This window comes from Tachypleus tridentatus, chromosome 3 (genome assembly GCF_004210375.1).
Source record: "Tachypleus tridentatus isolate NWPU-2018 chromosome 3, ASM421037v1, whole genome shotgun sequence".
Taxonomy (NCBI): domain Eukaryota; kingdom Metazoa; phylum Arthropoda; class Merostomata; order Xiphosura; family Limulidae; genus Tachypleus; species Tachypleus tridentatus.
In genome coordinates, this window is record NC_134827.1 from 72,154,802 (window position 1) to 72,172,364 (window position 17,563).

Genomic DNA, 17,563 nt, shown 5'->3' on the forward strand with positions numbered 1-17,563 from the left:
AAGTAGTGCAAAACCTAATCCAGCTAAAGTTCACGAATAAATTTGTTTCTTCAATAACGTTTGCTACAATTTACGTTCCAGTGTGGGCCTAAGTTAATTAAAAAGAAAGTTATTAATAGAAACTCCAATATTAAAGCACTTCCAATTCATAAATATATTTACTTAAAATAATTTCTTTTCTAATCGATTTACAATAAACAAAGTGATTAACTCTCTAAGAAGCTAAATCACAGACGCATTAACTTCTCCGGACGTCTACAACTTGTAATAATTAATTAGAACAAGCTTTAATGCTTAAACACTTTCACATCTTGTAACGAGTAGTATAAAGTTGTTTTACCATATGTAGACGTCTATAATTTATGAGTTTGCTGTTGATGGTGGTGACTAGCTAGCTGCCTTCCCTCTAGTATTACACTGCTGAATTAGGGACGGCTAACGCAAATGGCCCTCGTGTAGCTTTACGCGAAATAAAAAAAAACAAAAAAACACTTTTCGATATTTTCTACAGTTGGGTAAATATTTAGTTACTTTTGGGGAAACCTTCAGTTTCAACTGTAAAATTATACATTTTACGTTAGACTAGCTCTCGTCACTAGAGCTGGTGATTAGCGTAATCAACTCGGAATCCCCATGGCCGAAGATGCTCACTCTTTCATAAATCCCACTTTTGGTTGGTAAAAATGGTAGTCTAAGAGTTAACAGCGAGTAGTGATAACTAGCTCTTTACCTTCTAGTTTTCACTGGTGAAAGAGAGACGGCTACCTGGAGAGGTAGATCCACCAGGTAGATTTCCTCGAGAATCACCTATGTTGCATCAGCTTCTAATGTGTCCCAGTAGTGATAAGCGACCCCGCCCCCCTCAAAATATAAAAAATTCACACAAAACTTTCAAGTTATAAAAAACTTGGTGTAAAAACGGTATTGATTTAAGATATTTATAAGTGAACTGCTTCACGAGCAAAACGAAAAAAAAAAAAGTACTGTTTGGGGTATTTACAGATGAGTCGACAACTTTTCCTCATGTCTGTGTGTTTTACTCAACGAGTTTCATCCCCTAGTTGAATTCAGCTTGGTGGAGATTTCAGGTCAAAACTCTTAACTTCCTTACAATTACACTTTGGGAGATTAATGACATTGACCTAATTTCCAGGTTTTAACAACCTTCCATTAACTGAAACCTCTGACGCACTAACAGAGACAATCATGCAAACACGTGTGCTGTATATTCGAGAATAACCTAACACTTTATGTAATTGCACAACCACTGCATACAAGTAAATGGAGAGCTAAAGGTAAATAGTTTGAGTTTTACCTCTTTTTTTTTTTTTTTCCATGTTAACCTGTAACAATTACGTTCGGTTTTCGGTAAGAAATTTACATTTTATACAAAATATGTTTACTTCATATAACTTCTATGTTTTAATCACTTTTCTGTTTATCTATATTAACTTAGATTTTGATCATTTTTTGATGCATTTAAAGTAACTTCTGCAGTTTTATTTTTCTTTACATTAGTTTTTTTGTCCTCAAAAATTAGTTTTTGCACTGGATTATGATTTTTTTTTCCTTCGAGATAAATATTAGTTTTCGCCATGGATGATGTGATTCAAGTGAAAAGTTTGGATGTTCGAAATCAATTGATATTAGTTACATTTTAACTCAACCAGGAAGCTACCGTAGTTACGGTTTGCTTTGCTAAACACGTAGTTAACCTAGTTTTTATCCAAGTTATATCAAAATTTACCTTTAACTTCTCAAACACTTATCCTGTACATTTTTAAGAGTTAAAAGTAACATTTCAACCATTATTTAAAGTGGTATTTAATATATATTTTATGAAAGCAATATTCGATTGCTCATTCTGCGTTTAAGTAAGTAGGTTTACTGTGCTTTACTAAAAGCTTGACGTAATTACGTTTTAACTGTCTATAGAAAACTTCTTGATGTGGTGGAAGTATTCAGCCAACTTACAAGATTTCCTTTTAAAAAGTAAAATTAACCTCTTAGCAAATTACAAGTCAAGAAATCATATGATAACATACAAAATAAATTTGAAAATTGTTGACCATCCACATGAGGACTCAATTCGAAGAACTGTAGGTAGCTTTGATTTTTGGAAAAAAAATTATTACTTTTTTACATAGTTTTACACTCACATGCACACCAATAAAATAGTAAATAAATTCTGATTGGTCCACATAACCAGTTATGAGCAATTTGAACTCCACGACTTAAGGCACCTCATAATGCACCATTATTTCAACCATTTACTCGCATTTTGTGACCTTAAAATAACATTGTGCGAATCACACAGGGCATTAAAACGACACTAGGACGTAAATACATAAATGTAAAACTTCAGACTGCGATGAAGGTGAAATTACAAACTTATATACTGTTACTACAATCAGTGAAGTCTTTGGCAGTCACAGTCTTTACTTACACCAACAATATTTTAATGTTGCATATAAAAATCAGAATTTCATTCACAAATTTAAATACCTGTAATAAACTTTTATTTAGTCTTACATTAGTCAATTTTAAAATAAATAAATTACTTAAATACAAAAATAAAGGGACGTCGTTTTTTCCCGACTCTTGTCAAAACATAAAACTTTTAAAAAATATTGCTGTCGGAAGATAGAAAAGTAGAGTAGAATTATAACTTAACTATCTACTTGTATAGATGCCAAAACAGTACATACTCAACTAAACACCCATTTTTTGGTTTGCTGTTGACAACTAAAAAGCAATGGTTTAGTTTGCAATTTCATTAAAACAAATATATGTTAACAAGGAAGCATTAGCGAATTATGTAGGTATTTGAGTCTAAAATTTACAATTTATTTTCAAGGTTCACAGTGTGGAATTTTTTAAGGGAGCGGGAGGCCTTCAAGGTAAACCAAAGCAAAATTTGAGTTGGATTTAAAATTCACAAGATCGTGTGGTGGTCTCAAATCAAAGTTCAATCGAAGCTTGCCAATCGGCTGAAAATAGGCAGACGTGAAAGACCATGGCTGACGTCAGGAATGGAACTGAAACTGGAAGTTCCTATTTGGGAACCCTCAAACAGACTTAATCCGTCAAACTCGGAGGTTAGAGAACCCACTGGAGACAGGGGAGCAGTAAAGCCGGCAGGATAGACTTGATTTTGAGCGTAGGAGTCTATCAATTCTCCACTTGTATTCATTAAACTTTTGAACGTAAATAGAACAGGTTGAGATTCTCCATAGTTCAATAAATAGTGAGCCGCATCGTTCGTAAAATACTGAGAAAACGAGCAAGCCGGCGGTGTCGGAGAAAAGTTTCCAAAAGTATCGTCGTTGAAGAAGCTATTCAGAGATGTAGAACTTCCGGTCAGACTAGAGGGAGGCGAGAGATCTCCGGCCGATCCTAGGCTAAAGCTACCTAGGGACAAGGCCTTTGGTCTTGAGGGAATGAAAGTTTCTTGATTCCTGACTGTTTGTAAGCCGACTTGGAGACAACAGATCAAAGATTTTCTTGATTCTTCACTATAATGAATAAAATGGCACCTGGAACCATAGGGGCACAATCCTGTAGTATGGAATATACGACACAATTCCGTTTTGTACTTTGGATGTCGTGTTAAAGTGCTGATCTCATGCATTCCATGGGCGAATTGGCACTTGTCACCATACTTACAGGTTCCACTCTCTTCAAATGGTCGGCACATCTCAGTCTTATAGTGGCTAGAATTTGCTTGGTTGGGCTTCTCTTTTAACAGAGTCACTGATCGTCCGATCAAATTTCAGGAGTTCTTGTCCACCGTTACACGTATTCAAGAGATTAGAAATGCTAGCATTCGGCACAGAATTTGTCGATAGCATGGGATAACTATGATTTTGTCGCATCCCGGTTGAAAGACTAAGGCTTGTTAAGGTACTGGTGGAAACTCTTCTCGGACCCATGTTAAGTCAGATCGTCCTCTTATCCAGTGAGAGGTTCGTGAAGTTACAAGTTTTCTGAAATGCAGAAAACAGTGTTCAAAAGTTGACTGTTTCTCCAAAACGTAATGCTATTCCAACTAACTTATAAATCATAGTGGCTTTAATTCGTTCCTTTATACAGGCTCTTTCTTACCTCGTTTATATAACATCAGTTATCAAAACGACGTGGTACCATTATTGTGATCATATTGTTCGCTCAACCAAACTTAGCGTATTTCCCTGCTTTCACCACTTGGAAGGATTTTCTAGCTGTTTCCTGAAGCGTTCAAGATAATGACATAATAGAAGGCGGAGATTCAGTTTCATACGCCCAATGAGTGACTACGTTGCATTTCATAGCACGTGATGCTTTAAATTAGTGATGCTTGTAGATATCAGTCTGTCGTTATTATGTTGTGAAAAGGTAATGTTAGGAAAGATATATTATTCAAGGTAATAAACAATAAAGTGGCCGATAAGAGACGGCAGTGAAAGTTAATAGCTTAACGTATGTAAACCATATAAACTTATAAGATTTATCTTGGATTTTTAAAACAGCTTACAAAGTTCTGTTTTTATATATCGAAATTAAACTTAAGTGCAATTGCAAAACGTATCGAAATTTGCACCTATTTCATATTGTTGGCTAACGTATCCGAATTATGAATCATGTTTTGGAATCCACTTCCGCAAAAATGCACTCTGCTCTATACAGCCGAGAAAACGCTGTAAAGTGGCAATCAAATACCATTATTCGATCATACGAAAGTAACCTTAGAGATGGCGTTGGGTGCTGTTGACTGTCTTTATTATCTTTAATTTATCAGATTAAATTTAGAGAAACTACACGTGCAGACAACCCTTATGTAGAGTGAAACATACAAAACTTCACGGACATTACCATGGAGGATATTTCCTTACTATATTTGTTTCCATGATAACACTTGATGCCCTTTATTGCAATGTTTGGGAATTCTAGTAACCTTTAATACTTTCTCGCTCCTTTTCTAATTATATCTCTATTCCAGTATTTCAACGGTGGCTCTTTTTCGTTGTTTAAAACTCATAACATAGGATAGTTACTATGTACAATTATAATTATGCATGGACTTTTCTCTATGCTAAAATACTTCTACTGTAAAATGTTGAGCATCTAAGCGTGTTTGGAACAAGGCTTAATCACGTGACTTTTCCCGCCAATTCAAGAGAACTCTACATGTAAGAAAACAATGAGGAACGTGGGAAAGTAGATTCAAAGCATAAGGTGCGAATGGCTCAGATGATAGGGTATAGAAACACGGCTCTAAGAACTGTTATATAAAGGAGTTGGAAAGTAGCATAGCGTTTTAAAACAATGTATGACATGGTTTTGGATACTGCTTTTGTTACGTATTGAAAAGTCATGACGAAATAGGCACTCTCATAAGTAGCATAAAACTGAGCAGTGGTTGGAAATGCACAAAGAATTGTTTTTGTTTGTTTCTGAATTTCACGCAAAGCTACACGAGGGCTATCTGTGCTAGCCGTCCCTAATTTAGCAGTTTAAGACTAGAGGGAAGGCAGCTAGTCATCACCATCCACCGCCAACTCTTGGGCTACTCTTTTACCAACGAATAGTGGGATTGGCTGTCATATTATAACGCCTACCGGCTGAAAGGGCGAGCATGTTTGGTGCCACGGGGATTCGAACCCACCACCCTCAGATTACAAATTGAGCGCCTTAACCCACCTGGCCATGTCGGGCCCATAAAAAACTGATTCGTCAAATCAAAAATTTAAAAATAATTTCATGTATTAAAACATTCTGACAATAAACATATGCCCCCCGCTGGTACAGCGGTAAGTCTACGTATTTACAACGCTAAAATCAGGGGTTTGTTTCCCCTCGGTGAACTCAGTAGATAGCCCGATGTGGCTTTGCTGTAAGAAAAAACAAAAACTCAAGAAATATATATCCAAATCTTAGTGCGATGTTTCTAACAAAAACAAATCATGAATAAAACTTGTATATAGCTCTAAGGATCGAGTTTGTGGAAAGCAAAATATTAACAACAATAATGTGTTTATTTTGCAATTTACAAATAAGAGACACGACACCAAGTTCGATGCGACCACCTTTTTTTCATGAACACACTTGCGAGCTCTGGCTGTGATTCCAAGAATTTATGGTTTATGATTCGTAGTTTCAACATCACGATCTGTATTATGGGGCCGTGAATTTGCTCTAACAATGACTGTCAAAGCACACTATTAGGGCAAATAATAGTGAGCCACAAATTAGTAGTAGGTAGTTTTGGCTAGCTTCCTTTTGTTTTATTCTGTAGTTCAAACTCAGGGACAATAATGTACAGAACGACAGAAAGCTCAAGTGTAGCTTTGTATAAAAGTTTGAAAACAAAGAAACCCAAACAATATCTAAGCTAGCATGGTTTATTATATTTTGACACAAACGGTGCATTTTTTCTATCATAACCTTGTGCATCGTTACGGGTTTCTTAAAGTACTTCCAGATCCAGGGCTGGTGGTTTGGGCGCTCGACTCGCAGTATGCGGGCCGTGAGTTCGAGTCTCTTCACTAAACATCTTCGCTCTTGTAGCTGTGGGGGCTTTATAATGTGACAGTTGGTTAAAGAATAGCTCAAGAGTTGGTGGTGGGTGATGTTGACTAGCTGCCTTCTTTTTAGTGTATTACTACTAAAATAGGAACGGCTATAGCAGATATCACTTGAGCAGCTTTGCGCGAAATTCTAAACAAACTTCCATATATACTTAAAAACCTTTATACAATATTTTTGTCCAGTTTTTACTCTCTTTTATTTACAATGATAAAATGAAAGGGCAAAAAACCCTAAAAGTAGTTCCCCCTCCTTCCGATAGATCAAAAATAAGCCTGTGGCTTTGTAACACTAAAATTCAAATTTCGATAGCTAAGGCCCGGCATGGTCAAGCGTGTTAAGGCGTGCGACTCGTAATCTGAGGGTCGCGGATTCGCATCCCCGTCGCGCCAAACATGCTCGCCTTTTCAGCCGTGAAGGCGTTATAATGTAGCGTTCAATCCCATTATTCGTTGGTAAAAGAGTAGCCCAAAAGTTAGCGGTGGGTGGTGACGACTAGCTGCCTTCCCTCTAGTCTTACACTGCTAAATTAGGGACGGCTAGCACAGATAGCTCTCGAGTAGCTTTGTGCGAAATCCCAAAACAAACAAAACAAATCGATAGCTGAGGTAAGCACAACACACAGAGCGTATTGTATAACTTTGCGCTTAACAATAAACCTAGTTTGAAGCCAATCTTCAGTGTTTTGCAGTTCCGTAAATTAAAGGCGAAATAGTTTAGAAGTGGCAGAGCAAAACCAGGAAATTCCGGTAATTTTCTTGGAGATAGTCTATATCTGTCAGAAAGTTCGAAATATTCTGTATCCAAATATGCAATTTATGTGATGGTAACATATATCAGTTGGGAATTATGAGTGGTAAAAAAGACAGGGTTTCGGATTGGCTGCATCATCTTACAAGTAATGGTCACATATATATGAACTGACTACGTGTTTTTGGATTTTTACATCAAATTATGTTATTAATTTTGATTGTCTGTTCGAAGTGGGAGACCTTGTTCTTAATCTTCTGATATATTGGAAGGATACTACTAATATCACTAATATTTTTGTCAGCACCAAACTTATTTTGGAATGCCACTATAGCGTCTTTGAACTTAATAAATGGATATGTCTTCACAAGGGTTGACAAAAACCATCATGACCACATCCACAGTGGCTGTACAAGTTGCAAGTCAAACATTTTCAAACATTGCACATGCAGGTAATCGAAAGAATAACGATGATTATTGAGATATTGAAAATTAGCAAAGTTCCAGTCACGGATAACGTGGCTTGGAGCTACCTACTGAAAATCTTTTGGGTTTTCATCTGAAAGACAAATGCAACAATCAACGAAAACTTAAGCTCATGTACCGGGCCTGTCGGTTACTCAACAACATCAACAACAATTAACTGTGGGTTTCTGCTGATGATGTTACCAGTCGTAAATCGGTCAGGTTTTGCCTGACTGGGAATCAATAAGTGTAATGTTTGTAATCTCATCGTATACAACATTTAATATAAGTTCTATAAAAAATAAAATAAATATTAGATCTTTTACGTCCAATATCTGTCACTGAGGAACACATGGTTTAGAGTTAAATCCTATGTTAACTATGACATTAAAAACATAATTATTAGGAAATTTTGAGAAAAAGTAAGGTAATTGTACAGGTTAGATCTAAATTAAAGTAACAGAAGACATTCCCTTTTAGAATAGAAATTCGTAAATTTATACGTCATAAATTAAAACGAATAGTGATTCGAATCCGTTCAATCATCAGTTGTGTACTCGTGCTGCCATCGAAATGTACGTCCTTAATCCCAATAACAACTCAAGAAGTTCGGCCAGATTAATTTATTCCTAAATCTATATACTAGGCGCCTGTGAGTAATATCTGAACTCCAACGAAAGTCATAATTAAAATAAATATATAATGTTCCCTTTAAGTTTAGGTATAGATCGAGGTTGTTTCACTTAAAAGAATTTTCAAATTCAATATTTTACCTCAGCGCTGGCGTTATATTGTGATGGTCAATCCCACTATTCGTTGGTAAAATAGTAGCCCAAGAGTTGGCGGCGGGTGGTGATGACTAGCTGCCTTCCCTCTAGTCTTACACTGCGAAATTAGGGACGGCTAGCATAGATAGCCCTCGAGTAGCTTTGTGCGAAATTCAAAAAACAAACAAGCAAACCTTAGCGCTGTCATCTAGTGAAGAAGTTATAAACAGCTCATCATATCATGTAATTAATTACACTAAAATGTAGCGTTTCTAACTTTCAATTATTGTTAAATAAAAGAACTTATTTTAAAAAGAAAGTAAAAAAGATTGAATAATAAACATTTTTAATACATTTTGTCTACCTTTACATATCCGTTGAATTTCAATTAATTGAACATTTAGCAGTACATTTAAGGTGGAAATCGCCATAATTAGTTTCCATACTGTTATATACAAACAAACACACCAAAAATCTCTTCCCATTGAAAGAATAACGTTATAGAGGATGAATAAACTACCCGCCTTCAAAGTGGGTATAATACTGAAGACATTATATTAAAATATGCTTCATACATTTAAAAAAGTTTATTGTAACGGATTTATCACTAGGTGCAAAAGGCGGAGGCCAAGGACCACGATTCAGGAGGTAGGGATCATAAATATAAAATCTTCATATATGTTTTTCATATCATATAAAATATGTATATTATTTTATATTTCTTTATTTTTCTTATATACCTTACCCATTTTAGATCTCGGAGGGATGGTAAATAATTAAAGAATATGGGATACCTATAGAGCAGATGTCACAATTCTTATGCTAAAAGAAATTGAAAATTTTCCTTTAATATTGCCTTATAAAATTATAACTTATAATTTATATGACGTTAAAATGTTGATTATTAGCTACGTTATTATACCAAGTGTATTCGTACAAAATAAAAACAAAGTAATTTAATTAAACTTTGAATGTGACTTATTAAAATCATGTGGCACGCACAGGAAAGGATACCCGTAGCAAGAGTGTTAATAAGCACTAACAAGTGGGAATAACTGCTGCAAGCGCCTTACGGAAAGAAATTAAGCAAATATAGGTATTTATTTTTCTTTTACAATTAAAATGTGTTTCTTGCTCTTTTTAAACCACATTGTGTAGTAAAAAATTGAAAGGGAATTCCCGACTAGTATAGAAAAAAGAAAATAACAAAAACTAAAAGAAAACCCTACAAAAACAGAAGTACAGTAGCGCAATTTATTGTTCCCTAGCAGATAGAATAACATGTAGCTACACAAAAGGAATTAGCACATCCAACGAAGAAATTAGAGGAGAATATTTTTATGATGAAAAAATGCATGTGACTAACTTACAACTATTTCTGTCATCGCTCTTTGAATACTGGCAACTACCAGTGGATAAGAACTTAACTAATGTAGCTATTCTTTACAAGTGAGATGATAAAAATTAACTCAATAATTATAGACCCATTAGTTTTATGTCAACTGTGGGAACAGTTTTGAAAAGTTTGTTATAAGATGCTTTGCAAAGTCTTTTAACAAAGTTTAGAATTTTATCGGACAGTCAATATAGCTTCACTAAAGGAAAATCTTCCTTACAAACCAAAGCATCTCTTCTCATGGTGTATCGGGATTTCAGAAAGCATTTGACAAATTACCACACAAAAGACTTTTAAATGAAATTTTAACTATAGGTGTGAAGGATAATTTTACAAATTGGATAGAAAAGTGTCTGAATGGAAGAAAGCAGAGGGTTTTTACAAATGGAGCTCAGTCAAACTGGAATACTGGGGGTATCTCAGGCTCAGTCTTAGGAGCTTTGCTCTTTTTGATTTACATTAATTACATATTGCAATGAAAAGCCACATAAATTACTTAAATTTACAAATGATATTAAGTTCTTGGTTGTTGCAAGCTGGAAGATGTTGCCGATTTAAAAACGAATTTAGATCATTTAGTGTGTTTAGAAAATAAATAGGAGATGGGCTTTAATTATAATAAATACATGTGAGTTATCATAATTTGATTTATAATTTGGATGGGAATAACCTTAACAATGTCATGAAAGAAAGGAATTTAATATAATAGTCGATCAGTCTCTAAACCCTTCTAAGTTGTGTGTTGATGCTAGAGGTAGGACAAATAGGATTTTAGATTGTATCTACAGAAATATTGAATACAAGTATAAAGAGGTTATAATTTCATTTTACAGGTAATTGATTAGGTCAGATTTGGAATATTGTCTTCAGTCTTAGGTTTCTTACTATAAAAAGGGCCTTGAATTGTTAGAAAAGGTTCAGAGAAGAGTCACTAGGATGGTGATTAGGATGGAAAGATTGTCATATGAGAAGAGGCTGAAATCTCTCAAACTGTTGTTTCTTGAGAATCTATTTTGTGAGCCTGACGATGACCGAAGAAGGTCGAAACGTTGTTCGCTCTTCTATGTAAAATATTTTCTCAACCCAAACGAACCGTTTTTGCATATAAATGATACCATTTCGTTTGACTTATACTTCTGTGGTATTATACTCTTATTTTTTCTGTAGATGTGACTGAATAAAGTGGAAAAGGTAAAACAAAACAGTCCCATTCCTGTAATTTCTTAAAAATAGCCATAGCAGAAGGAATGATTGAGAAAAATATTTCACCTTCAAGGTCAGAAATCATAACATACGATCATCTTTTACCTGAAGTTTTTTCAATACTTTGTACCACTCTTTACATTAATATTTCGCAAATCAATGACTTCTTACTTCAGATACATAGTTTAGTAGTTTCTCGAAACTTTAGTCACTCACCGAACCAAAGAAAACGTTTTTTTAACAATGCAGAGTAATGTCGAACACGTTAGATAAAGACAATTACAAAAAATATACTAAAGTTAAGTGTGGTAGTGAAAGACTTAAGGGCATGATAGCTACGGGAAAAAACTTTGTGGTGCTCCCCTTTCTTTGGTGCCCTAAGCACGTACTTATTTTGTTTAATGGTTAATCCAGGGCTGGGATAACGCATGATATTTTTGTTTTCCAAGTCAGTAATTTTTTCGGTTATCACTTAGTATGCTTATGTAATAGTGTAACCTTTGATACAAGTGTAAGTTGAAAGGTCCGTTTTGAATAAATCGTTTTTAGTAAACATCAAATAATTTATCCAACATGTAACATTACCAGACATGTTCGTATAAAATCTCGCGCTGAAAACTCAGGTGACGGTTCGAAAATATTTTACGCTTAAATGTTATAGGCCTACATGGACTATGCCACCTAATAAATAAGAGGTGTTGGACTAAAGAGTAGTTGGGGGATTAGGTAACTTTACTCTTACGTTCTTAATAATTTTATTAATTATCTTACTAATTCTTTATTTTTTTGTTCTTGTTTAAGGCCGAAAACATTTCTGTGTAGTTTGAAAATATTTAATTTTATAATACAGTAAATTTAAAGGAACTAACTTTAAGCCTACTTAATGCTTTGTACTACGAGTATGAGACAAAGACATTGATTTTCAGTTGCACAAATTAATTTCTTTGGTATTAGGCCTATAGTTAAGTTAATAATTTAGGCTAACGACATTTCTATAACAATGGAAATTGCAGGCTATCTTAATGATTTGATTATAATGAATATTTAGTCAAATTTTCGTTTAAATATCATTTTAGAGTTTTGTCTGCTTTTGATTGCCTTTTTTTCAATAATAACAGTTATAATATAAGCTAGGCTTAACCTTTCATTGCCAAAATTTTCTTGAAGACTACGGATAAGTAGTTATTGTGGTATTAACAATACAATGTGTAAGCTTATTGGATTAATCAGTTGTGATTAAAATAAAGTTTGACTGCAAATTGTTTTTTTATATTTCATTTTTATTAAACAGTAAATTAGCTTATGAGTATCTGCAGTGAACGAATGGCCCACTAAATAGTGACTTGGATCGCAGAAAAATAAATTTGATCTGATGTCTGTCACATTTGTCTCAAGCCCAAAAATGAATTTGTTAGTAGATATAGCGAAAAAATATAAAAAGGTTTCTGGTGTATAATGAAAGTCTACATATTGTGTTTTAATTGTATTGTAGTAATACTTACAATAATTCGAACGTTTTGTAGACAGTTAAAGCAGAAACAGTTTGTATTCAAGCAAGTTAAAATGCGGCCTGGCATGGCCGAACGCGTAAGGCGTGCGACTCGTAATCCGCGGGTTTGCGCCCGCGCCGCGCTAAACATGCTCGCCCTCCCAGCCGTGGGGGCGTTATAAAGTTACGGTCAATCCCACTATTCGTTGGTACAAGAGTAGCCCAAGAGTTGGCGGTGGGTGGTGATGACTAGCTGCCTTCCCTCTAGTCTTACACTGCTAAATTAGGGACGGCTAGCGCAGATCGCCCTCGAGTAGCTTTGTGCGAAATTCCAAAACAAACAAACAAACAAGCAATTTAGAATTCAGAGCAGTTACACCGCTACAGTGTTTATCTATCTCGACCAGTCGAGTGAGTTCTGGCATTTTTCGAAATGCGTTGTCGGCATTAGATATAGTAAATATAGCGTGATTTAAACATTATTAAATGTTCTCAGAATTATTAGGTATATATAGTTTTATTTTTAATCTAACTATACAACAGATTATATTTCTCATTAAAGTATACAGAATTGTTTGTTTGTTTTAAAATTTCCATCAAAGATACACGAGGGCTATCTGCGGTAGTCGTCCGTAATTTATTTGTGTAAGTCTAGAGGGAAGGCAGCTAGTCACCATCACCAACCGCCAACTCTTGGGCTACTCTTTTACCAACGATTAGTGAGATTGACCGTTACATATTAACGCCCCCACGGGTGAAAAGGCGAGCATGTTTGGTGTGACAGGGATTCGAATCTGCGACCCTCGGATTACGAGTCGAGTGTCTTAACCACCTGGACATGCCGAGCCCTACAGTATACGAAAGTAACGATTTTTTAACCATACTTGGTTTCAAGTTTAAGATTTGAAATTATTATTACAGAATTTTGCCGTTGCTTTGATGTCAGGATTAGATTTGGCTGTTTTAGTTCATAATCCCAAGTTTAGAACTTAATGCAGGTATGAAACCTAGGGTTTTGCCGTTTTCGCAGTATCTGGACTGCATTTGTCTTCACTTAATATTCCTAAAACTCAACGGTACACCATATTTTCTGTTCGTGAAATACGTAATATTAAGCTTATTTTATATAAAGATATTTAAAAATCTCAGCCAAAAATCAACTTGTTTTTTAAGGCGTGCGACTCGTAATCCGAGGGTCGCGGGTTCGCGCCCGCGTCGCGCTAAACATGCTCGCCCTCCCAGCCGTGGGGGCGTATAATGTTACGGTCAATCCCACTATTCGTTGGTAAAAGAGTAGCCCAAGATGACTAGCTGCCTTCCCTCTAATATTACACTGCTAACTTAGGGACGGCTAGCACAGATAGCCCTCGAGTAGCTTTGTGCGAAATTCCAAAAAACAAACAAACAAATTTTAATAGATTAAATATTGTATCAGTATATGTGAACTTTGTCACAGTCAGCTAGGTATTCAATGTGGATTAGTTCCATTTTATTTTTTGCCTTTTCGTTTATCTTTAAAAGTAACATTGAAGACTTGTAATACACCACAAATCAAGTTTCATGAAAATACATCTATTGAATTTGTTCTATTCACGCTTAATTATATTCACAGCCACCCCATTATTTATTGAGCCTTTTTTATTTTAGGAAGTGTATGCATTTTGGAATTAATATTAAAATACAAGTTGCTTTGAAAAGCGTATTTTCTCAATATAAATCATTTACTTGAATTTCAATAAATGGCAGAAACGTAGTAATAATGCAAGTTGGTTAGAAATGTTAATGGAAAGTTAGTTAATTTCCTTAGGTAACTCAGCGGCAAGTCGGAAGGCTTATAATAGAAAAATGAAAGTTCGATACCCTTGGTTAGCACAGCACAGGAAACCATATAAACAAGTAACCAATGTATTTTAGTGGTAATAAAAGAACAAATAGAGGGGTAGCATTATGAAACACGCATAAACGCGCAACAAATAGACTCAAAAAAACATTACTACTGTTAACAAGACAATGAAATCCAACTGAGTGTCAGAAATGGTTCTGTTCTGAGAGTATTATATAATAACTAGAACTTTTAAAAACTATAAATCATTTGTAATGTATTTCATTATCGTGTTCATTCGAGTTATGAAGTCTGGTGAGTTACATAGTACCTTGTTAATACCAAATTTCATAAAAAGATGTTAAACTAAAATCCTGAGGGTTGTGCATGAGATTAAGAATAAACACACCACGTAGGAGTCATGGCACAATTTAATATCATTGGAAATACTAAATAGGAGTCAATGCACACTTTAAAGTCACAGGACAGACTTCAAAGGAGTTGTTAACCATATCATTGGACACACTATATAGGAGTGATTACACATTTTAATATCATTTGACACAATATATAAGAGTCATTACACATTTCATTAACATTGGATAAATTTCGTACGAGCAACCACATGTCATTCAAAATACTACTTAAGAGCCTTGACACAATCGACTTTCATTAGAACATTGGACCATATTTTCATCAGTAGAAAAGATGCTTACTAAGAATCAACACACTATGAATGAGTCCTGACACAGTTTGAAGTCATTAGAATATTGGACGCCATTTTCATCAGTAGAGAAGTTGCTTATTTAGAATCAACACACTATGAATGAGTCATGAGAGAATCTAATTTTATTAGAATATTAGACCGTATTTTCATCGGTAGTGAAGCTGTCTACTCAGAAACAGCAAACTATGAATGAGTGCTGACACAGTCTAATATGATTATAATATTGGAACGTATTTCTTCAGTAATGAAGCTGTTTACTTAGAATCAACACACTATGAATGAAACCTGACACAGTCAAATGTCATTAGAACATAAGACCGTATTTTGGTCAGTAGTGAGGCTGTTTTCTCAGAAACAACACAGTATGAATGAATACTGACACGATCTAATTTCATTAGAACATTGGACCATATCTTTGTCAGTAGTGAAGCTCTTCACTCAGAAACAGCACACTATAAATGAGTCCTGACACAGTGGAATGTCATTAAAGAATAAGACCGTATTTTCATCACTAGTAAAGCATTTTACTCAGAATCGACAAAATATGAATGAATCCTAACGCAGTTTAATGTCATTAGAACATTAGACCGTATTTTTGTCAGTAGTGAAGCTGTCTACTCAGAAACAACATACTATGAAAGAGTGCTGACACAGTCTAATATGATTATAATATTGGAACGTATTTAATGAGTCGTGAAGATGTTTATTTAGAATCAACACACTATTAATGAATCCTGACAGAGTCAAATGTCATGAGAACATAAGACCGCATTTTGATAAGTAGTGAAGCTGTTTTCACAGAAACAACACACTATGAATGAATCCTCTACGGTTTAATTTCATAAGAACATTTGACCATATATTCATCAGTAGAGAAGATGCTTACTTAGAATCAACACACTATGAATGAGTCTTGACCCATTCTATTGTCATTAGAACATTGGACCGTATTTTTGTCAGTGTTGAAGCTCTTTACTCAGAAACAACACACTATGATTGAGTACTGACACATCAAATGTCATTATAGCATTGGGCCGCAATTTCGTCAATGGTGAATCTGTTTTCTCTAAAACAACACACTATGAATGAATCCTCACACGGTCTAATTTCATTAGAACATTGGACCATATATTCATCAGTAGAGAAGATACTTACTTAAAATCAACATACTATGAAAAAATCCTGACACATTCTAATGTTATTAGAACATTGGACCATATTTGCATCAATAGTAAAGGTGTTTACTTAAAATCAACACACTATGAATGAGTCCTGAGACAGTCAAATGTCATTAGAGGATAAGACTGTATTTTCATCAGTAGTGAAGCATTTCACTCAGAAACAACACAATATGAATGAATCCTAATACAGTCTAATTTCATTAGAACCTTGGACCATATTTTCATCATAAGTGAAGATGCTTACTTAGAATCAACACACTATGAATGAGTCATGAGAGAATCTAATTTAATTAGAACATTGGACCGTATTTTCATCGGTAGTGAAGCTATCTACTCAGAAACAACATACTATGAATGAGTGCTGGCACAGTCTAATGTGATTAGAACATAGGACCGTTTTTACATCAGTAGTTAAGCTGATTTTTAGAAATAACACACTATGAATAAATCCTGACACATTCAAATGTTTTTAGAACATTGGACCATATTTTCGTCAGTACTGAAGCTGTTTTCTCAGAAATAAAACACTATGAATGAATTGTAATAAAATCGAGTTTCATTAGAACATTGGACCATATTTTCATCAATAGTGAAGCTATTTACTTAAAATCAACACACTATGAATGAGTCCTGACACAGTCTATCGTTAGTGGAACGTAGCCCCATATTTTCGTCAGTAGTGAAGCTATTTATTTAGAATCAAACACACTATAGATGAGTCATGACACAGTATAATGTCATTAGAACATTGGACCATATTTTTGTCAGTAGTGAATCTGTTTACTCAGAAACAACACACTATGAATGAATCCTGACACAATCTAATTTCCTTAGAACATGGGGCCATATTTTCATCAGTAGTGACGATGCTTAATTAGAATCAACACACTATGACTGATTCCTGAGAGGATCTAATTTCATTAGAATATTGGACCGTATTTTCATCGGTAGTGATGCTGTTTACTCAGAAACAACATACTATGAATGAGTTCTGAAACAATCTAATGTAATTACAACATTCGATCGTATTTTAATCAGTAGTGAAGCTGTTTTCTCAGAAACAAAACACTATGAATGAATACTGACAGAATCTAATTTCATTAGATCGTTGGAACATATTTTCATCATCAGAGAAGATGCTTCCTTCAAGAAATAATTAATGATCGTGACATAGTCTAATGTCATTAGAGCATAAGACT

The 17,563-nt window shown here is 34.7% G+C and overlaps 1 protein-coding gene across 1 annotated transcript; it reads right to left on the bottom strand.

The window, feature by feature from the left end:
- Positions 1-2,968: 2,968 nt before the first annotated feature.
- On the bottom strand, positions 2,969-3,697 carry LOC143245897 (uncharacterized). Its single transcript, XM_076492149.1, has one exon. It carries the CDS (start codon positions 3,695-3,697, stop codon positions 2,969-2,971), a length of 729 nt encoding a protein of 242 aa, XP_076348264.1.
- Positions 3,698-17,563: the final 13,866 nt, after the last annotated feature.